Source organism: Schistocerca nitens, chromosome 1 (assembly GCF_023898315.1).
Source record: "Schistocerca nitens isolate TAMUIC-IGC-003100 chromosome 1, iqSchNite1.1, whole genome shotgun sequence".
Taxonomy (NCBI): Eukaryota; Metazoa; Arthropoda; class Insecta; order Orthoptera; family Acrididae; genus Schistocerca; species Schistocerca nitens.
In genome coordinates this window covers 410,730,231-410,754,478 of record NC_064614.1, presented here as the reverse complement: position 1 = coordinate 410,754,478, position 24,248 = coordinate 410,730,231, and the positions used below count along the sequence as shown (strand labels likewise).

The 24,248-nt window shown below is 40.3% G+C and overlaps 1 protein-coding gene across 1 annotated transcript in view; it reads right to left on the bottom strand.

Annotated features, from left to right (window-relative positions):
* Positions 1 to 23,864, bottom strand: part of LOC126249750 (malectin-A) — a 34,941-nt gene extending 11,077 nt beyond the window's left edge. Inside the window, exon 1 of the mRNA XM_049951434.1 lies at positions 23,284 to 23,864. Coding sequence (XP_049807391.1) covers positions 23,284 to 23,649 — 366 coding nt within the window. The 5' untranslated portion in view covers positions 23,650 to 23,864. The remainder of the gene's footprint in view (positions 1 to 23,283) is intronic.
* Between the last annotated feature and the right edge of the window lie 384 nt (positions 23,865 to 24,248).

Genomic DNA, 24,248 nt, shown 5'->3' with positions numbered 1-24,248 from the left:
AGTACTATCAACACTGATTTTGATTGTTGCGCTGAAGGTATACCAGAAGTGTTGCTTTCGAATAACAGAGGCCAGTTCACATCAGCAGAATTTCAGCAGTTCTGTGATGCCAACAGCATCAAGAATGTGAAGAAAGCACTGTTCCATCCTCAATCCAATGGTGAAGCATAACATCTCGTCCAAACAGTCAAGCAACACACGAACACGTTACGCATGTCCTGTATGTGGGGGCAAGCATTATTGCTCTTCCTCTCATCTTACTGTTCCCAGCAATACAACAGCTAGTCATCAGAGGAACTTAGCCAACATAGGACACTGCTTCAGCTGCTGCATCCTCCACAGTGGTTGGCCAATCATCTGCAGCACTCTAAGTTTAATGTTAATGATGTCAGAATTTTCAGAGTTTTTGGTCGACACAGGCACTGGGAATTATGCATTATCAAGGTCTTCGGCCACTCTTTAAATGTCTTACAGGGTCCCAGTGAGCTGCAAAAGCTTGTGGGGGCTGCATGATCCTGCTGCGGGTTTTTCATTTGCAGATTCAGTATCCAGGAGGACCCCACAGCCTCAGCCGCCTTCACCTCCCTTGTGTGCCACACTGTTGGACAGGGAGCCAAAGGCCGTTGACGCATTGCTGTCACTGTCACCACAGTGTCAGCAGTCCCAGTCACAAGAAGTGGGCTTCACTCTGCCCTCTTCCACCACTGCCGATCCTCCAGTCATCATTGCGCTTTTGCCATTGGAAGAAGACCATCTGAGCCTAGGCATAGATGTGCACCCTATGGCTCGCTTTTTGGCCAGTGTTACTGGTTGGGGTGCAAGCAGGAGTTTGTCATCAGCTGCAGTTTCAGCTCATCAGTGGCACCTGGAAACCCACCCCATACCCCGCCATTGTCATTTCTTGCTGTACTCGTACATGACAGCGATGAGTTTATGAAGAGGGGCGGGAATGTGGTGTTAACCCAACTATTGTTACAATGCCAGCATTCCACATCCAGAGACTGGCAATAACATGTGACTGTCCTGCCAATCCGCAACCAGCTCATTGACACACACCCCCTGCTGCATGCACAAGTAGTGCCACCATCAAGTTGCCTTAAGAAGATGCCAAACCAATGCCAGAATGTCTAACTGTGGAGTACACTTGTTGACTACGAGTCTCCGCAGTGCAACTACTTGGCCTGTCTGTTATTGTGACAGTTCATGACGAAAGTGGCTGTGTGGAATACTATTTGGACTTGTAGAAGAAAATTAAGCAAATGATGTACATATTATGTACATACATATTATGTGTGCTTCTGATTATTTTGCTCTCTGTCTCAGCATCCAGATATTCCTCAGCATCTGACCAAACAAATAGCATTGCAGGCCAGGAAGACTGAATTTCACAATTAGCAACAGGTAACTCACAAAAGACAGAGTCCTCTGTTTTGAAACCATGTTGAGGGTCACAAGTAGTGTCCAATGCCTCGGTGGTAGAACTAGAGGGTACACCTTGACAAATCAATAATGCAGCAATGGAAAGCACAGTATATGTGGTATTCCCTTATTACAGCAAGATTCCACGTTGTGTATGTTACAGTTAGGGCACAGACAAGTTATATGTCTGTGAAGGGAATGTAGACATTAATATCTTTTCCCATTTTATATGGATACATTTTCTGAACTCACATTACAAATTAGTATAATAGGACGTTATATACATAAAGTAGTGTACTCAATATTCTGCTGTGTATTAATTGTTCACAAATAATTGAATGCCAGTGAAAAATGTGAGAGCTGTCATTCGACTGTAAGAAAGGGATTTGTTGGGGGTTGTGCAATAAGTGATTTCAATTGTGGTGCGAGGGAGGTATGTGCAGCAGGCAGATTGGGGGAGGGGGGATTATTGAGGGTCCCTCCTGCTATAGGATATTAAAGACGGGTGCCCTTCAAGCACAGCTGGAAGAAGCCAGAAGTGAGCCATTTCAGATTAGCAGTGAGAGAGAGTTGGGAATTGGTAGCTGGTAAGAGATCAGAGAAAAACGTACGTTTTGACTATTTTACTTTGTTGGAGCCTCTCACAGAAATAGGAGTAAAAAACATGCCACACACTTCAGCCATGATTCAGAAATTCAGGTTATACATAGTTGTTGCAAAGGAGAAGGCATTGCATTAAGTACTACCTATGCCTATAGTGAGGGGTATGCCTATAGTTAACAGAAAATCCTAGTTACAGAAATCCAAGTCACCAGTATTTTCAGATGTCACATAAGAATTAGTCATGCGACTGACAATCTTGGGGCTCTAAGTAAGCAATTTTCAAGGAAAATTAAGCAGCAACAGTATGTGTGGTGGACAACAGTTTGGACAGGGACATGATAACTTTCTTAACATGTGACACCAATGTCTACTTTGTCGAGTGGTTTCGCTAGGACTGGAAACGACACTAGTGATAACTGACTTTTGCACACAATCCTGTATCTGTTGGGCTATTGGAAAATGGAGTTTCACGAAGCATGACCTGCATCTCAACAGGTCAGGAGGAGTACAGTGCATGGGTTTCGGGTCACCCCTTTTGTTACAGGTAGGATATCCAGAATTTTTCGCGTACGTAAAACAGAATAGCAGGAGCATAAACAACATTGGCTTCAAGACAATAACCAATTGAAGTAGCAACAACCAAGCAACCAACATATAAAAGAAGACCAACACTGCCATAATATCTGGGAGGTTCTAGTGTCAACACCAAGAAATTACTAGGATGAACAGAGGACAACAGACATATATATTATTCAAACTGCTGTACAAAAATGTGTTAACTTTAAGAAATGAAATGGGTGCAATTGAAGTGACCCTAAAAGATAATTCTACGTAAATCTTGGCGCTTTGCACCATTGAGTATGTACTGCTATAATTACAGATTTTGCAATGATAAAGCTGCTTTTGTAGGCAAAGCTGAAAATGTGATGAGTATGTTTATTTGCTAGCAAGGGCTATAAACAAAAAACAGAAAATTTACAAGTGAAATGCACTTAAAAAAAGCTTAGAGTATTATGTTTGTGAACGAGCAGAAAAGGGAACTAACACTGAAAGTACATACAGATCACCAACAAGCCATTTTTCTTTGTTTTTAGGAAATCTGGAAATCTTTGGTGACTTTAGAGTAAACTTTACAGCTTAAAAGTACTAAATGGGATCAACTGACAAACACCATTTACAACCTGTCACCAACTGTACAAGAGACCATCAGATATGGTCAGGGAAATGAAACAAAAGAGTGGATATTTATTAACAAATTCCAGTCAGGAGCACAGTAACTGCTGCAGTACCCCACACATCGTAAACTTTTTCCACTTCTTCATATGGCTCCTACTTATAATGTGGAGGAGGAGAGCGATTACCATCTGTTGCAGAAATACTATCATCTATTTCAAAACCATTATTATCAATTTCAGAACTAGATTCTTCAAACCAGCATCAGAATTTCTTTATCAGTCTAACTGCCCCCCATTTCATGACGAACTTTTACGATCAAAACAACTATGGAAGCACACTGCAACAATGAATTATGCCTGTGTTATGTTTTTCAAGTCACATAGCACTTTGTGGAAGCATGAACATACATTTAGCAGCTCTCCAAAGTACTAAAAGAGCAAAAAACTGGCTTCAAGCCATCACTGCCCAGAAAAAATGCATTGTGAACTAACAATTAGGTAAGCCACGCTTGGAGATTCTTTTAACGCTGGGAAATTACAAAGTGCCCATGATTTCTACAAGCAGTGACCCGAATGTGTTAACAAACAGGAGTTATGACTACAATGCTGAGATGACCAACACTGGTTTTTCAGATCACAAGGCTATTATATTTGTGCTGAATGATAATTGCAGAATAAGTGATAACTGTGTAACAAGAAGAGTCATTAACAAAAACAATACAAATATTTACAATTTCATGCTACAAAAACTAACTTGGTAACACGTGTCTCAAGATTATGTTCACGAAGTGTTTGACTTTTTTCTGTATTTATAAATATTGCATCAATGTTGCGTTCTTTGTGAAGAAAATTAAGGTTTTGGTAAAGGCAAGTCCATGGGTCATAAGAGAATCATGAGAAAGTCGCAAACAGCTTAAAAATACAGCTTTGAAGCCATATGTAATAAGCTGCAAGAAGGTATATATGAAGTTAACAGCAACAAACGAAGATGGCAAATGATACAACTATCAAATAAAGCAGTAACAAAATGACGTAAATCTGGAAGACTCGTTAATAATAGTGAGGGCAGAAACAGAGTAGGTCACAATCGATCATAAAAAGGGAGGGAAGAACTGTTGATGATCCCATAGTTTGTGGCAATTTAATAAACTTTTATAATTGTTCGCTCGCTGTGTTTTTTAGTGTTTTCTATGCGTTGAAGTTGTTTAGTAAATTTCGTGCATTAGCGAAATATTTCAGTAAAATTTTCATTCAGTGTTTTAACTTCGCTTAGTGTTACATTGGCCATTTGAATTTTTTGGTTTTAGCTAATAATTCTGTGAACTTTTGTTGGTACTGGTATTAGCTGTGGTTTAGTAGTATTAATACAAGTAGTTGCTTTCTTAGTAGGCAGAGAATTTCGAGACCATTATCGTTAATTCTTAAATAGTTCGTAACATAGACGTACAGTTTTTTTCAGTAACTGTAAAATTTTACCATGAGTGAGAAGTGTGGGCTCTGTCGTAGGTTCGTAAGTAGTGGATTACGGTGTGGGATTTGTTCAAAGTATTTACATTGGGGGGAATGCAGTGGGGAAGCCAGTGGTCATTTTTAGTGAGATCCTCGAGGAGGAACTAGATAGGTTGAGGGGGGTGAAGGGGGGTGGGGAATGGGAACTGGCAGTCGGCAAGAAGGCAGCTAAGAAGAGGAGGTATTCAGACAGTTTTACTTTGCATACATGCAATAGATATGACCAACTGTCCGAGTTGAGTGGAGAGGAGCCTCGTGTAGCTGCAGATGTAGGGTACTTGCAGCAGTCCTCAGCAATTAGGAGGCCTAGGTTAGTTTCAGAGCCTAGCAGAAAAAAGGTTCTGCTGCTAGGTAGTTCCCACAATAGAGGTGTGGGCCAGCAGTTGCAGGAAGTGTTGGGGAGTGAGTACCAGGTCACCACTATTGTGAAGCCTAGTGCAGGGTTGGCTCAGGTGACTGAAAGCTTAGGGGAGTTATGTAAGAATTTTACGAAGGAGGATCAGGTAGTGATAGTGGGCGGAGCAGGGAACAGTCTCGATAGGGACGGGGAATATGATGTCGGTGGTGACTTGGTTAAGATAGATACTCAAACTGGTGGCACTAATGTGCATTTCGTGCAACTGTTTCAGCGTCACGATCGGCATCACCTTAATGCGGCTGTTAGGCGCGTTAATGTGGGGCTGAGGAGGGCACTGATGGCAGAGGGCATGGGTCACATCTCAGTGGTGCCAGTTGGGTCTATCAGTAGATCGGGTTTCACTACGCATGGCCTGCATCTCAATAGGTATGGGAAGAGGAGGCTGGCTAAGCTTATAGGTGACAGTGTATTGGGTAGTGGTGGTGGTGGTGGTGGTGGTGTCACTCATGGAAAAATTCCTGTAGTAGTTGGTGTTAGAGCTGCACCTTTTTTAGATTGAAGTCAGCTGATAGGTATATCTGCTTAAAGGAAGTCCCTCTAACTAAGGGCTCACCTTCAGAGGATGTACTGTTTCCAAGTACAGAAGGAATTAGCATATTTCATCAAAATATAAGAGGTATTAGAGATAAAGTTAGTGAACTGCTCGTAGATGTTGACTCTGAAATTATTGGTATATCAGAGCACCACTTAAATAATTTGACAATTCAGAGGCTTCCTTTACCAGGGTACAGATTAGCTGGCTGTTTCTCAAGGAGTTCCCTGCAGGGTGGGGGAGTGGCTCTGTATGTAAAAAACAGTATTCCATTTGATTCCATAGACGTATCACGACACTGCACTGAACAGATATTTGAATGTTGTCCAGGGGCAGTTGAATTTAGTGAAACTAAACTTCTAATTGTTGTTGTTTATAGATCCTCCGACTTCAGAGCATTTCTGCTCAAGCTAGTGAGGGTTCTTGATTCACTTTGTAGGAAGTACCAGAAACTATTTATATGTGGTGACTTCAATATTAATTTTGTATATGATTGTGCAAGAAAAAGGATGTTGGTAGATCTCCTAAATTCATATGATCTGATGCAAACTGTGTGTTTTCCAACTAGGGTGCAGGGGAACACTAGCATAGTCATGGACAATATTTTTATTCATTCTTCATTACTAGATGGGCATTCTGTTAGTAAAAGGGTGAATGGCCTTTCAGACCATGATGCACAAATTTTAACACTAAAAGGCTTTTGTACTCAGACCAATGTCATATTTAATTACAAACTATGTAGGAAAGTTAATCCGACAGTAATAGAGAGTTTTATAAAACTTGTCGAGGAACAAGAGTGGCAGGATGTTTATAGTACCGATAACATAGATGATAAATACAATACTTTCCTTAACACATTTCTCATGCTCTTTGAGAGTTGCTTTCCATTAGAACATTCTAAACAGGGTACTAGCAGTAATGGGCAGCCCGGGTGGGTGACTAGTGGGATAAGGATATCATGTAGAACAAAGCTGGAATTATGTCAAAATGTTAGAAGCAGTCACAATCAAGCTACAGTAGCCCATTAGAAACAGTATTGTAAGGTGCTTAAAAAATATTATTAGGAAGGCAAAGAGTATATGGTATGCAAACAGAATAGCTAATTCAAAGGATAAAATCAAAACGATATGGTCAGTTGTGAAGAAAATGTCTTGTCAGCAGCACAAGGTCGACGATATAAAGTCAGTTCGCATTAAAAATATTTCTGTTACTGATAAATCAGATATATGTACAGTATTTAACAATCATTTTCTGAGCATTGCTGGTGAATTAAATAAAAATTTAGTTTCTACAGGAAATCATATAACTTTCTTGGCAAATGCCTTTCTGAGATTGATGTCTGAAATACTCCTCTGTGATACAGACAAGAGGGAGATTGAGTCAATAATTAAATAACTGAAGACTAAGGACTCTCATGGTTATGATGGAGTGTCTAGCAGAATATTAAAAGTACTGTGCTGCACATGTTAGCCCTGTATTTAGCCATATTTGTAATTGTTCCTTCAGGAATGGTCAGTTTCCTGAGCGATTAAAGTACTCAGTAGTAAAGCTACTTTATAAAAAGGGATAATGTCGATAATTTTAGACCTATTTCTATGCCATCAGTGTTTGCAAAAGTAATTGAAAAGGCTGTGTATGTAAGGATACTAGATCATTTTATATCATACGATTTGCTATCAAATGTACAGTTCGGCTTTAGAAGTCATTTAACAACTGAAAATGCTATATTCTCTTTTCTCTGTGAGGTACTGGATGGGCTAAACAAAAAGTTTCAAACGCTTGACGTATTTTTTGATTTAACTAAGGCATTTGATTGTGTTGATCACAAAATATTGCTCCAGAAGGTGGACCATTATGGAATATGGGGAGTAGCTCACAACTGGTTCACCTCTTACTTTAGCAACAGGCAGCAAAAGGTCATTATTCACAAGTTGATAACGGCTGTGATGTGGGATCTGAGTGGGGTACTGTCAAGTGGGGGGTGCCCCAGTGATCGGTGTTGGGGTCCACCCCTGTTCCTTATTTATATAAATGATATGCCCTCCAGTATTATGGCTAACTCTAAAATATTTCTGTTTGCTGATGACACTAGCTTGGTAGTAAAGTATGTTGTGTGCAACACTGGCTCGGTTTCAAATAGTGCAGTACATGACCCCAGTTCATGGCTTGTAGAAAATAAAGTAACGTTAAATCACAGTACGACTCAGTTTTTACAGTTTCTAACACACAATTCAACAAAACCAGACGTTTTAATTTCACAGAACGGGCATATGATTAGTGAAACTGAACAGTTCAAATTTCTAAGTGTTCAGATAGATAGTAAGCTGTCATGGAAAGCTCACATTCAGGATCTTGTTCAAAGACTTAATACTGCCATTTTTAGTATTCGAACGGTTTCAGATTCCCTCAGCATCACCTGATTTAATTTGACTACACTGCATTACCCTTGTTTTACTTTTGTTGATGTTCATCTTATATTCCATTCTCTTGTCCTTCCAAGTCCTTTGTTGTCGCTATCAGAATTACAATGTCTCTGCAAACCCCGAAGTTTTACATCATATTTCTGGACTTTAATTCTATTTCCAAATATACTCCAGGTTTCCTTTATTACCAGTTCAATGTATAAACTGAATGACATCAGGGATAGGCTACAACCATGTATCACTTCCTTCTCAACCAGTGCGTCTCTCTCATGGTCCCTGTAATTTACCCTTACCACCTCCAGAATTTCAAAAAGGGTATTCCAGCCAACACTGTCAAAAGCTTTCCGTAAGTCTACAAGTGCTATAAACATAGTACTGTCTCGCGTGTTCCTACATTTCTCCATAATCCAAACTGATCTTCCCCAAGGTTGGCTTCTATCAGTTTTTCCAGTCTTCTATACCACATTTGTATCAGTATTTTGTAACCATGACTTACTGCATTTTTATACTTTCTCCTTTCAAAATTAAATTCAATATCTCCTGTGTTGTCCAAGGATTTCTACTAGCCCTTGTCTTTTGACTCATTTGATCCTCTCCTGCCTTCACTATTTCATCTCCCAAGGCTACCCATCCATCTTCTACTGTATTCCTTTCTCCTGTTATACTCAATTATTGCCTAATGCTCCCACTGAAACTCCAAGAGATCTCTCATTCTTTCAACTTGTCCAGGTCCCATCTCTATAATTGCCAACTTTTTTGCAGTTTCTTCAGTTTTAATCTATGGTTAGTTGTGGTCAGTGACCATATCTGTTCCTGGATATGGCTACAATGTAAAATCTGGTTCCAAAATCTCTCTCTTACCATTATACAATCAATCTGAAACCCTCCACTGTCTCCAGGTCTCTTCCATGTATACAACCTTCTTCCATGATTCTTAAACCAAGTGTTTGCAATGATTAAATTACACTCTGTGCAATATTCTACCAGGTGGCTTCCTCTTTCATTTCTTTTCCCCAGTCCTTATTCACCTACTATTTTTCCTTCTGTTCCTTTTCCTTCTACTAAATTTCAGTCCTCCATCACAATTAAATTTTCCTCTTCCTTAACTATCTTAACAATTTCATTTATCTCATCATACATTTATTCAATCTCTTCATCACCCGCAGAGTTAGTTGACGTACTATGTGATCAAAAGTATCCGGAAACCTAACTGATAATTCTGGGATTCAATATGGTGTTGGCCCACCCTTAGCCTTGATGACAGATTCCACTCTTGGGGGCAGACATTCAATAAGGTGCTGGAAGGTTTCTTGGGGAATGGCAGCCCATTCTTCACGGAGTGCTGCACTGAGGAGAAGTATCGATGTCGGTTGGTGAGGCCTGGCATTAAGTAAGCGTTTCAAAACATCCCAAAGTTCTTCTATAGGATTCGGGTCAGGACTCTGTGCAAACCAGTCCATTACAGGGATGTAGGGATGTTATCGTCATGTAACCACTTTGCCACAGGCCATGATTATGAACAGGTGCTCGATCGTGTTGAAAGATGCAATCGCCATCCCCGAATCGCTCTTCAACAGTGGGAAGAAAGAAGATGCTTAAAACATCAATGTAGGTCTGTGTTCTAACAGTGCCTCACAAAACAACAAGGGGTGCAAACCTCCTCCATGAAAAACACGACCACATCATAACACCACCACCTCCGAATTTTACTGTTGGCACTACACATGCTGGTAGATCACGTTCAACAGGCATTTGCCATACCCAAACCCTGTCATCAGATTACCGCATTGTGTACTGTTGATTCGTCACTCCACACAATGTTTTTCCACTGTTCAATCATCCAATGTTTACCCTCCCTACACCAAGTGAGGTGTCATTTGGCATTTACCAGTGTGGTATGTGGCTTATGAGCAGCTGCTTGACCATGAAATCCCAGTTTTCTCACCTCCTGCCTAACTGTCATAGTACTTGCAGTGGATCCTTATACAGTTTGGAATTCATGTGCGGTGGTCTGGATAGATGTCTGCCTATTGCACATTACAAACCTCTTCAACTGTCGACGGTCTGTATCAGTTAACTGAGAAGGTCAGCCTGTATGCTTTTGTGCTGTACGTGTCCCTTCACGTTTCCACTTCACTACCATATCAAAAACATTAGACCTAGAGTGTGGAAATCTCACGTTCAGACATATGACACAAGTGACACCCAATCACCTGACCATGTTCGAAGTCCATGAGATCCGCAGAGTGCCCCATTCTGCTCTCTCGCGATGTCTAATGACTACGCAGGTTGCTGATATGGAGTACATGGCAGTAGTTGGCAGCACAATGCACTTTTTTCCCCTCTTTATTGTTATTTAAACACCTTACATAAGGTGGGCTGGCACAATGCACCTAATATGAAAAACATATGTTTTTGGGGGTGTCCAGATACTTTTGATCACATAGTGTATAAACTTGTACTACTGTAGTGGGTTAGTATTGATCTTGCATATGATAATCCAGTATGTTCACTCTGCTGCTGTTTGTAGTTTAGCTGAATTTATATTTTCATATTCATTAATAAACATACTCCTGCATTACCCCTATTTCATTTTGTTTTTATAACCCTGTGTTCACCTGACCCGAGGTCCTGTTCCTCCTGCCACCAGACTTCACTAATTCCCACTATATCTAGCTTCAACGTGTCCATTCCCTTTTTAAATTTTGTAGACCATCTGTGCGATTCAGGCATCTAACATTTCACACTCCGAACAGTGCAATGCCAGTTTTGTTTCTCCTGATGATGACATCCTCCTGAATAGTCCCCGCCCAGATATCTGAACAATAAACTATTTTACCTCTGGAATATTTTACCCAAGAGATTTCCATCATCACTTAACCACACAGGAGAGCTGCATGCCCTCAGATAAAATTACAGCTGCAGTTTCCCCTTGCTTTCAGTAGTTTGCAGTACCAGCACAGCAAGGCCATTTCGGTTGATGTTATTAGGCCAGATCGGTCAATCATCCAGACTTTTGCAGGCTGCTGTCCCTCTTCAGGAAACATGTTTGTCTGCTCTCTCAACAGATACACCTCCTGACGTGGTTGCACCTACAGTACTGCTATCTGTATCACTGAGGCATGCAATCCACCACACAAATGGCAATGTCCATGATTCATGGGAGGAGTGGGGGGGAGGGGGGGGGGGGCGGATGGAGAGGGGTTGGGGGAGTGGTGGATGAAAGCGTATGTTACTTTAAATAACATAAGGAATTTTCAGCATTAGATAGAAATGTGCACAATTGTGAAACTACAAGTAGGAATGAATTTTTGATATCCGACAGTGACTAGGATTTCATGCCCAGTCCAAGTATCAATACATAGAGCAGGTCAAAGCAACCCAGGCTACATACTCCTGCTGCAGCTTGTTCCTGCATAAGGCTGCTGCAGCAATCATGTCACATGGAGCCGTCCACTGAGGTGAAACTGTCTGTGAACACAGAGGCCCAACACTTTCCAGTTAGTTTCAATAGTTCAATGAAGCATTAAGTATGTGCCACTGATCAGTAGATTTTTGACCTTGCCATATTCTGTTTTTAACTGCAAGGCAAGTTCCGTAACTGACTAAGGCCACCAGAGCACACTTTTACTGTCTTGTGGTAATAAATTGTACAAAGTGATGCAGCAAAAACTACACTCACTCTCTGACCACAGCAGTTTGAGCTTTTCTGATGTTTGTGGTTTGCTGATTAATGTTCACCAAACCCACATAGTTGCAACTATGCTCAAATTTAACCTGTGTGCTAAGCAGTGAAAGCAGATATACACAGCATGGGCTGCTGACTTGCAAGGGTTAGAACACAAATGTGATTTTTCATGTTAACAGTGTGGCGCACCATATGCCAAATCATTAATCTCTGATGTTATTATGTGTCTTTCTCCTGATATTGCAAAGGCCTGAGAGCGGTCTGATCCAACCCTGAGTGATGTGCAAAAACTTGCCAAAGCTAACAAAGTAACTGCCTCAACAGAAGCTATGGTTTGCAATTCTTCTGGTGTTGAAATTCTTGGTAGTCAAGTAGGAAGGGATTTCAACCGTTCTGTGCATCCCCCTCCATTAACTGTTGGCGGCCAATAATATTAATTCTCTTTCCAAGCGACTAGCCATAAGCTACAGCTAGCCAGTTAGAATCTCTCTCCTGCATGCTGCAATGTTGCTGTACTTCTCTCTCTCTTTTTTAGTAATATAATCGTGAATGTGTACCTGTAAATGTTTTACTGTGCTTTTAAAAAAAAGTCTGGTGATGGTAACATATGTTAATTGCTTTACAAGCAGGCAAGGGGCATTATTTATTACATTTATAACTTTTTCAAATGTGAATTTGAAAGCAGCAGTCCTACTGTTGACATCTGAAGACACAAGAACAGAGTGCAGAAATATGTGGTGCCAGCAAGAGAAATGTTAGAAGAATTGTTAACAAAAATGTCAGAGCTGTAGGAACCTTAGGAAAAGTTGGTTTCATGTCACCCGGAAAGCGTAAAAACCGCAAGAAACCTATAACACAAATGGATGGTTTTGACAATGATGTTTTTGAGACCTCCATGTAAATGGTGGATATCAGACATCACAATTAAACACGAGAAAAACTGTTTCAAAGGTAGTGCTTCATCAGACTTTACAACAAATTGGTTTAAAATATGTTAAGAAGAGATTTTAGTTGAAAGAAGTGATATAGGTGCAGCACGAACTGCATCCTTCATAAAGATGCACAATGCAAGAGAACGAGGTAGTTTAACAGTGTTTTCCCTTGATGAAACTTGGGCGACTCAGAATCTATCAAAGAAGACCTACTGGCAAATGAGTGATGGTACTGAAGGTTTTAAAGTTCCTAGAGGAAAAGGTTGTGTTATAGTTGTCCTGCATGTCGGCTCTTCTTCTGGCTCTGTTCCTGAGAGTAAACTTGTGTTTAGGTGTAAGAAAAACAGCAGCGACTACCATTCACAAATGAATGCTGTCAGTTTCATGAAGTTGTTCACTGAACAATTCTTGCTGAACCTTGCTTCAAAGTTGGTCATTGTAATGTACTACGCAAGTTATCATTCAGCTGTTAGGGAGAAAACACCAAGTAAAAACACCAGGAAAGTGGATATTTTGCCCTGGCTTAAAAATAGAAACATTTCACGCAGTATAAATCAGACTCATGCCGATCTTCGACAGCTCTTTAATTTATATAACTCACGCAAGAGAACACACAAACTTGACTTCATTGCACGTGAATGCGGTCATATAGTTTTGCGTTTACCTACCCTACATATCAGTGTGTATATAATTCCATGGACTTAATTGGGGCAAAAGCCATGATGGGTGTGGAAGACACCACCAAAGCATTCAAGATAACAGATACTGAACCGCTTGAGCATGAAGTAGTAGACAACATCCCTCGTACAGTGTGGACATAGTATGTACGGCATGCTGAAAAGCTCCAGGAAGAAGACTTTGATAGGGAGGTGAAGATGGAAGCCTCGAACCTATCGGCCTACATTTACGGTTCGATGGTTCGGACACAGACTCAAGATATTGGTGAGGATGGTATTTCGATGTAGAGTAAAGTAATTAGTAATAATATTCCTTAGTTTTAAAGACTAAAAGTTTAGAAAATGTGTTTGTCAACATATCAACTGCATACATAGTAATGAGAACTTCCTAGCCTTTATTGATTAGGAATTTGTATCCTATGAAGTATGCGGACTATAATGTTCAACATATATTGCCTAAGGAGAAGTGAAGCTTTTGCCAGTATGTTGTATTCTTTAATAACTTGCAACAATGCGGCCAGATGAATTCGTCAAAAACTCGGATATTTCCAAGTGTAAACCATGTCATTTTCAAGGCACAAATTAAAAAATGCCTTAAAATGACAGGGATGGTTACCTGTCGAGACATCAATGGTTTTCAAAGTTATCAGTCAGCATTCCCTCAAGTTATTCACAAAAGATGGTTAATTGTTTGCTTGTTCATAATGGATTATATATGTGGCCTCTCAGTGTAATGTTGAACGAGTTAGTTCACTCTCATAATGGTCATTGACAGTGAAAAATATGACAACTTACTGACCATTTTTACAACAGTCTTTTCTACCAGTAATAATTTTTTTTACGCACAGTAATTACACGTAAATACCGTCAAATACACCCACATAGACAGCATACCAACATTTTTAAAAATTCTATGGAGTAGAAGCAGTTGTCAAGCAAATACTATGATTTTGGTTTATGGTTGAAGTTAATTTCATTGTGTCTTACATTTTTACTTGCAATACAGTCCAAAACACAGTAAATGAAAATAATTGCAAGCAGTTTCAATGACCTTGTTGTTAGACAACTGTCATTTTGAGAAAAACTGTACCTGACATCTTCACAAAGTTGTGTCAGCAGTTCTCGCCTTCCAATGTCAAGCAGACCAAAGCAGTGTAGCTGTGAACTCAATGTGAAGAATGTAAACTGGTTTAAAAATATATATATTTCCCTCACAGATTTGAATGTATCACACCATGTACCGTAGACAAATGAACTCAATTGTTGTCAGCAGCAAGACACTTTGGCAACTTTGAGTTTGTTTGCACACTCTCAGCTGCTATGCATGTGCAGAGCTCACACCTCCGCACTTCCCTACCGCTCCAGCTCCATTCACAGAAGCGTCATTCTATGTGGCATGGGCTATAGTTACCATTTGTTGTACTATCAACTGATGACTTCCAGTAGTTAGCAATCCACCCCCTCATTGTCGTTACATTCGCAAAAACACAAATATTTTGTTTGCCGACAGCTTGTTCCAAAGAGAGCAGAGACTCACACAATGGTTTCCTCCTCGTTGTTTTCAGAGGGTCCTTGACAAGTTCTTCCCATCAAATTGTCTCCATGTTGTGGCCTACAGAGTCAATGGTGTCACTGCCCTTATAGTAATATCACCTGTTTTCTGTGTCGCAGACCGGGACATCTAGCGAATGTTTGCCTCAGCTGGCATGCCATGAAACTGGCTGTCAAATGTGCTGCATACTACCTTGCTCATGCTCAGAGCAGCAGCAAACAGGATGCAGAGACTCATGTTACAACCAGACATTAATGGAATGACATGGTCATTTCACCTCAAGTGTCCACGGATTCCCGCTATTTGAGCTTCAATTTTCCTGTAATTTGCTGTGGGTATAGACCTATCCTACAAGTGAACCTGTGAAAATTTTAAATCAGAAACAGTGGCCTTCTATTTGGATGGCTTTTCGACAAATGTGCATGAAATTGAACAAAACCAAATGTTTGAAGTTCTTTTATTAAAAGACAAAAGCAAGTAGGGAACAGTTACTTTCAGGTCTTGGATAACTTTTGGCTGTGAATCAGAAAAATACAGCATGACAGAATGTAAATCATTTTGACAGCCTGCATAAGGCATTAAAGTGGTTAAAATAATCTGTTTGTGGCGAAATAACAATTTAATAAACTTTTGGAAAAGTTCACTCGCTGTGTTTTTTAGAGTTTTCTCTGAGTGAAAATTTCAGTAAATCTTTCATTCACTGTTTTAACTTCGTTGAGTGTTCCAGTGGCCAAGTAAATCTTTCATTCACTGTTTTAACTTCGTTGAGTGTTCCAGTGGCCACTTGAATTTTTGGTTTTAGCTAATAAAATTTTTGAAGTTTTGTTGGTATTGGTATTAGTAGTGGTTTAGTAGTATTAATACAAGTAGTTGCTTTCTCAGTAGGGAGAGAACTTCGAGACCGCTATTGTTCTGTAAATAGTTCTACTGGTGTAACTGAACTTAGGTAACGTAGATGTTCAGTTTCTTTCAGTAATTGTAAAATTTAACCATGAGTGAGAAGTGTGGGATCTGTCGTAGGTTTGTGGGATTTGTTCAAAGTATTTTCATTGGGGGGGGGGGGGGGGGGGGGAATGCAGTGGGGAAGCCAGTGGTCATTTTAGTGAGATCTTCTCCTGGGAATGCAGAACCTGTAGTAGAAATAAGTTGATAGAGGAGCAGAAGCATAAGATCTGTGCCTTTCAGGTTCAGTTACGATACGCAAAGGAGGAACTAGATAGGTTGAGAAGGTTGCAGGGTGCTGGGGAATGGGAACTAGGAGTTGCCCAATTGCATCGATGACCTTCCGTGGGAGTCTTTGGAGAGGCTTCCAGCATCTGCCTTTCTCTCCCGTTCCTTGATGAAGTGGACACAATCTGGACCATCTCAGGCACTACGTGCTGATTAAACAGGGAAGGGCTTTAGTACTCGCCACTTGCCAGTCAATCTCACTAGTTCAATGAAGCATTAAGTATGTGCTCTTCATTACTAGTGTTTTAACCTTGCCTGTGTTCCATTATTGATCCAGACTGCTATCTGGATCGTTGGTGTGTGCTTAAAATGACTTTGCTATGCTCTGGACCAGTCTCTGTGTTATCTCCAGTGTGAGTGATCATGAAGCGTGTTCTAGCTAAGCAGAACAGGATAGAAAAGATTTTCATAGAGAAGTACACAAGGAGGCAATTTAGCAGAAAAATATGCCATATAAAGCAATAATACTCTTCAATTCATTGCCTGCACAAATAAACAATAAAAAAAATTAGGTATACGTAAGATTTTACAGTGCTGAGGAATAGGTACATGATTCACATTAACCTAGGCCCGCCACATGTGATACATTTTGCTCTCTCTTTCACAGAAGGAATATTTTACTACTGATTCTCCACATAGATTGACTGACAATGATCATCTGGGGATTCATCAATGAACACAATGTTATACCATTCATTCATCAGCAGTCCAGCCCTCTCAGACATGGTATCACTCCAACTGCACATGTATGTGTTGTGGTGTTATTGACAGGCTACAAATTTACGTTGCATAAAATGATCAAACGATGAATAAATATTGTTACTCTCAAAATCTCATTGAAATAACTATCAGCTGCAAATAAATAACAGCCTGATACAAAAATCCAGCATGCAGAAGGGGAGTATTAAAACAATGTGAAACTTTGCGGGTTGAGAGAGTATGTGATGTTATTTCAGCAATTACAGCACCGAGGTGAATTACAAAGAACTTGGGGTATGAACACCCTTATCAGCTATGATGCTGCACCCTCTTCTGACCTGCATGCATGCCGTGATTTGGTTGGTAAAGGTATCATTTGGGCAGTCGTATCCTCCCCTGAGGCAAGCCGGCTCACAACTGTCATAACTGGTCCTCAACATCCTGTATATTGGCACTGGTGAAGGAGTTTACATCCAATCAGGTCCCACACATGTTCTATCAGTGCAAAAGTGGACATCTTACTGTCCACAGGGGCCACTCAGCATCACGCAGGCAGTTCACAGCGACACATTATTTGTGGACGAGCTGAAAAATGACACCACAATACTACCACACGAGGATAAAGAATATCCGCGACACACTGCTGTGCAATCAGAGTTCCCTAATACACTACCAACCAACTGTGAGCTGAAGTCAAACCCGATGGGTTCCCATGTCATAAGGCCTGACGTAACACTGCTGTGCCTTTCAAAAATACTGTACGAATGGGACCTAGACTAAGGTCGCCGCCCCTGACAATGGTCATCTGGGGATTCATCAATGAACACAATGTTACACCATTCATCAGCAGTCCAGCCCTCTCAGTCATGGCATCACTCCAAATGCACATGTATGTGTTGTGGTGTTATTGACAGGCTACAAATGGGATGGTAATTCCCCAATTTGGCTGCTGCTAGTATCCAACCAATGACATACAATGACCCAGAATCCTGCAGGGAATCCCATTACTCGTTCTCGGGTAGCAGGTGCGGTGTTACACTGTGCTTGGTGTACAATACAGCTATCCTCCTCTATGGTGTCAAGACATAATTGTCTGAAACTTTGGTGACTAGTATACCTGCCCTAATATTCCCATGCAGTTCAATGTCAGGCAACTGTCACATCCAAATGGCCCAGAAAGCTGGATACTGCAGGATTCAACCAGCTTGCCAAATGCAGACTCACTGTGAGGTCATTTTCATGCTCTGTCATGTGCTCATAAAGCTGCCTCATATGAGTATGCAGCATCTCCATGTTCTTCACAGTGGTCACTCAACGCCTGATGCTGTTCACGCCCCTTATACATCCTACAAGCCTGATAACAACATTAAAGATACAGGTTATTTTTCCGGCTCAATAGCATGTAAAAATCTTTCAGGCACTGTTTATAATGTATATGTTTTACAAATTTTTTGTTGACATCAGGTAATGCAACACACTTTCTAAACAAATAAGAAGTATTTTGAATATTTTTGAACCTGCTTAGGGCTAATAAAAAAATTACAAAGAAGTTGCATTTTTCTTCCAAAATGCTTCCTCAAACTGAGGTACTATTTAATCCAATGTTGTACATTTGAAGGAGACCAAACGTTTATCACATATGCATGACATGATGGCTGAGGTACTAGCCCAATTCAATTCCACCTATTATGTAAATTACAAGGATAAAAAATATCACATCTTACATTTTACTGCAATAAAGCTTAGATCTACTACATAAGTAAGGACTATTTCAAGTTACTGAAAAAAATTACATCAAACTTCAGGAAATATTTGTACCTGAATTCTGAAAAATACAACTTGCAAGAAATTGCGAATGAAGATATGAGCCAATTAAACTGTGCCTCAGAACATTCCTGAGGCATAGCCTTCATCCTGCAGCATTTCTTCATTTTCAAGCTTCCTCTTGTCATTCCTTTTAGCACTTCTTGCTTCTTTGGTAACTCGAAGAGTGAATCTTTCAGCTTCATGCACCTGTTGTCTGTCACACCCAAGCAACTGTTATTCCATATTAGAGCCACATTCTATGCCTAAATTTCTCAGGACTTCCAACCTTCCTATCACTCCATCATTGAAACATATCACTGCGTCTAGTACACCAACGTTTAATGTATTTAGTCCTACAAAAGCGTTCTTGGGTAATCTTTCCCATATGAAATGGTTGAAACTTTCATTTGCATTCTGAGTGCCCCCACGAAGACATTTACTAAGCAAAACAGGGTCACTCAGGTCTCTAAAAATTGGTTTTATTTCGTTCATAACAGGCTCAGGAAGAGAATGCTTAAGGTATATTTGACCACTTTCTTTTGCTTTCTGGTAATTCTCCAAGAATCTGCTCCTTTAGGGCAAAATCTGTGAACAGGGTGGTCATCTGTGGACAACTTATGAAAGTAGGTAGCCCATACAGCTGTTCTCATTGCTGTAACATCGTTCAGAGGTGCAGTTCGTCTAATGGCCAGTCCATAATAACTCTCAACTTTCCTTTCATTTCTCTTCGTAGCTTCCTAAATCTAGGACCCATTCTCTTCTGCCCATGTCCACAACTCTCCAGTTTTGTTACCAAGGTATCACCATAAACATAGAACTCATTAATTTTATTGAAAGCTTTAGAGTCCCCGTCGCCTAGGTACTTCGTATATCTAACGTTATAAACGGGCACCGACCTCTGAAATATTATTAAGAGCTCCATCACACTCCATACTGTCACTGTAAGCATCATAATTCTTAGAATGCTGATTTTCAATATGTCCTTCAGTGTTACCATGGCAGGTGTAGCAGTACTTAGATAAGCACTCAACATCAACAACTTTTCCATTCTCCAGAGAAGTGCCACTTACAACACCATTCAAGGAGATATGTCCTCGATGTTGCCATGTCCCACCTTGACGTTGCCATGTCCCATCAAGTGAAACAGCAATGTCCCTGGTTCCACTGATATTTACAGTTTCTTCTACTGCATGATTAATAGATGCTTTAGACACAACCGTCAAGGCACCTAAAAGTAGTTTTATGTACTTGCTGAGCCTACTGGGAGGAGGAGGAAGGTCCATCAAACCACAAAACGATTTAGCAGCCTTTTCTCCTTTTCCTACTACACACACTGCATACACTAACTTCAAATTCACATCATATGAATTATGCACAATGTTCAAAGTCATTTTCGAGGTAGATTTAATGCAGAATCTACACAGTAAACTAATTTGACATCAACAACAAGTCTACTACAAACAGCGTCACTGTTAACACAAAAATTTGAATCACCAGGAGGTGTGCCATGTGGGAGTTTCTTCCCTGAAGAACTGATGCATAGGTTACTTTCAACAGTGTGGCTTGCTTTGTTTGTGAAATGGTTTCCATGGAATTTCCTTTTATTGAATTTCTTGAAATGTGGCATAGTTTGTATTTACTGCGCACTAAAGGATATGTACTTCCACAAATATATGTAGCACTTGGGCAACAAACATTCAGTAACAAGTGAACAAACTACTTCAGCGAAACAAAAGTAAATACTAGCAAAGGTTATCATTTACAGACAATAGAAATCTTCACAGTTATTAACATATACAATGTATCATATGTATAATCACTGGAAACAGAAAGTTCACAGTTCTTTTCGAAATAATACTGGTTTCTGTAACACAAATAAAGGGGGCGTGGCGGCATACATGACTGTAACTTTAAAATGTGGTATATATAGGTCATATTTCATTTGAAGCCCTATAATGTACATATCAATGTCTATACTATAGAATTTAATAAAGTCATAAAAAATTTCGATTTTTCCACCATTTATAAGTACCTTATATCCTTAAACACGAAAAGACTAATTTACCCTGAGAGCTGTTCTACATGTTACAGAGAATTCCAACTCTAATTCTTTAAATACTCGCCAATGGTGTGTGTGTGTGTGTGTGTGTGTGTGTGTGTGTGTGTGTGCGCGCGCGCGCGCGCGAAGTTATATTGACAGCCGACCATGTCTTCTGGCTGCTTCACTTTTTTTGTCAGGTAGCGTATGTGGAACAGTCACATGAATCTCCGGAACTTCATGACACTAAAAGCTGTATCATTATGTTAGATGAACATTCTTTGCAGCTGATGATTATGGGTTAAGGAGACTAAACATCTAAGGTCATCAGTCTCCTATTTATCCCCGAGGACGGACTCAGTGTAACCTATCTGTCTCTGCCTAGAGTAAAATCTATTTGCAAGTGTGAGAAAGTTTTCTAAATGTTTGTGAAGCATATATATGTTTGCAGGTGGAACGTGTGCACCAGCCCAGTATTCGCCTGGTGGAATGTGGGAAACTGCCTAAAAACTACATTAAGGCTGGCTGGCACACCGGTCCTTGTTGTTAATCCAATGGGCAAATACAAATTGGAGCTGCCATGACTCCTTGCTCTGGAGGAAAGCACTTTAACACACATGACTATCAGGGCAGGTTGAAAGTTTTTACTACAAGCACGGTCCACACTGGTTGGGCATAATAAAATTAAATATAAATCCTATATAGCCAGGATCAAATTTTAACTATTATTAAGTTCCTGAGAGTGGTGGCAATTTTAAATGTGAAAGGAACTGCACTGATATTTTAATGCTTTCTCATCATATGACAGAAAGGAATTTCTTAGAAACAAAAAATTACATTCAAATAGCAGCCTTCAACAATCGCGCAGCACACTCCAAGCTAACACTTGGCATGGCCACTGATGGGAGTGACTGTAAGGCAGTCTGAGATTCATGGGTGTTTCCATGAGCTACCAGACTGAGTCTCAACTTTCAGAGCAAGAATGTTTTTGTGGTAAAAGGTAATTCAAGAAGTAGCCCATCTAGATGTTGTTGAACATCATTAAGAGAGAGATTATGGAAATAAACTGTAATCAAAACATCTGTGAAGGAACTCATTGAAAAACAGAAAAAAATTTAATCACTTTCAGAGAAACAATATGAACGCTTCCAGAATGAGATTTTCACTCTGCAGCGGAGTGTGCGCTGATATGAAACTTCCTGGCAGATTAAAACTGTGTGCTGGATCGAGACCTGAACTCGGGACCTTTGTCTTTCACGGTCAAGTGCTCTACCAACTGAGCTACCAAAGCACGACTCACGCTCCGTCCTCACAGCTTTACTTCTGCCAATACCTCGTCTCCTACCTTCCAAACTTTACAGAAGCTCTCCTGTGAACCTAGCAGAACTAGCACTCATTCTCGAAACACCCCCCAGGCTGTGGTTAAGCCATGTCTTCGCAATATCCTTATTTTCAGGAGTGCTAGTTCTGCTAGGTTCGCTTCTGTAAAGTTTGGAAGGTACGAGGCGAGGTACTGGCAGAAGTAAAGCTGTGAGGACGGGGCCTGAGTCGTGCTTGGGTAGCTCAGTTGGTAGAGCACTTGCCCGCGAAAGGCAAAGGTCCCGAGTTTGGGCCTCGGTCCAGCACACAGTTTTAACCTGCCAGGAAGTTTAATATGAATGCTCTTTATTGGACTTGAATTCTCAACGAAATGTGCACCCTGTGCTTCTTTTGACAATACACATTGTTTCTATACAGGACCTATATATCAGGGCTAGGTGTCTTCATTCCTATTTTATTAGCTTTTGTTGCGCACATCCTGATGAAGAGTTGGTTAACTGACCTGCTGGGGGGCAGTCACATATTGATTGTGTGTACATCGTGTGTGTGTGTGCTCTCAGGGTAAATTAGTCTTTTTGTGTTTAAGGATATGAGGTACTTATAAATGGTGGAAAAATCGAAATTTTTTAAGACTTTATTAAATTCTATAGTATTTCCTGATTACATTGATATGTACATTATAGGGCTTCAAATGAAATATGACCTATATATACCACATTTTAAAGTGTGTACTGATGGAGTACTGAAGTACTAGCAAATATCAATGAAGCAAGTGAAGATGGAAATCAGTACCAATGGTCTTCAGGTCCACACATTCAGCTGACAGTTCTCACTAAATGTGCCTGTGACATGATTGCTTATTTCTTTGGTTAAGAGAGTTGATACTTCATGGATTTGCATACAGATTCTGCAAAATCATACAGAGACTTAATGATTTGATGCCAGGATGTTTACATGCTTCCACATACAAAACCTTACATGTTGCAGCAGGCCATTACAGGCTGCTCAAACAGCAACACCTTTCCATTCACAGAATCATATGTTAGGTTGCATAATATTCCAAGACACATCTTTTACTCCAATAAAATAATTTTCCTATAGACCTTAAATTATCTCTCTCTCTCTCACACACACACACACACACAGAGAGAGAGAGAGAGAGAGAGAGAGAGAGAGAGAGAGAGCAATTAAGCATCACGCATCGTGCAATAAGAGCTTGTGTATTGTAGGTAAACATTAAGCATGAAGTTAGATATACTCACCTTCATGTTTGGTGCATTAAAATATACTTCGCAAAACTTCAGGATCATAACATACTCTCCGTCTTCATGAATGGGTATATCGTAACCAAAAGTGCTATGATGATACCGTTCCGTCTGATACAACAGCTGATCCGTAGGCGGTACCCTTCCTATTATAAGCTGCTTTCCATAGTCAGATGCTGTTCCCACCTTTCCGTGGAGAGGATCCCTTTCATATCTTACCCCCAAACTGTCTGTGTGCGATTCGCCGCCTGCGTTAATTGCATATATCACCTCTCCTACGCCGGTAACTCGCGAAACACCGAATAAGAACACTATGCAGCTTATAAAAAAGGAAAAACTTGTGTTCACTGATTGCAGAAGCATGACGGAATAGCTGAGGACCGATGGACTTCTGATACTAAAACATGCATTGGAATCTCTAACAACAGCCACCTTCACACAAACACTTCAGCTTCAACAATGTGTATGTCTACGTTTCCGGCAACAACCCGTTTTCGTCCGCCGGCATTACGCAACTAACCTGACGACAATACACCATACTCTCCGCAACACATACACACACGCACACACACATCTATCTTTGCCGAACGCCACGCGTTGGCCACAATCGATACTTTTTCATCACATTGAAGAAATTATCGATATCGTTATACCGACGTTTAGCATGGCCGAATCGCGTGATTTTTATCTTCAAAAGTGACAGAGCTCACCCATTAGGCTCTAATGATCTGGGTTCCAGTCACTGCCCAGCCAAACTCGACTGCGGAATAGAAACTTGATGCTGAATTACTGTAAAATGAATCGTTAACTTGTGCGATTGCAACCGATATTGAATTTCATACTGGTGTCATTAATTTAATCTTTGTTGCTAATTTCACAATGAACATTAAATATAATGTGGTGGTCAAAACCGCACTTTTAAAAACATCTTATTACTGCCATAAGATATAAAGACTGCACCA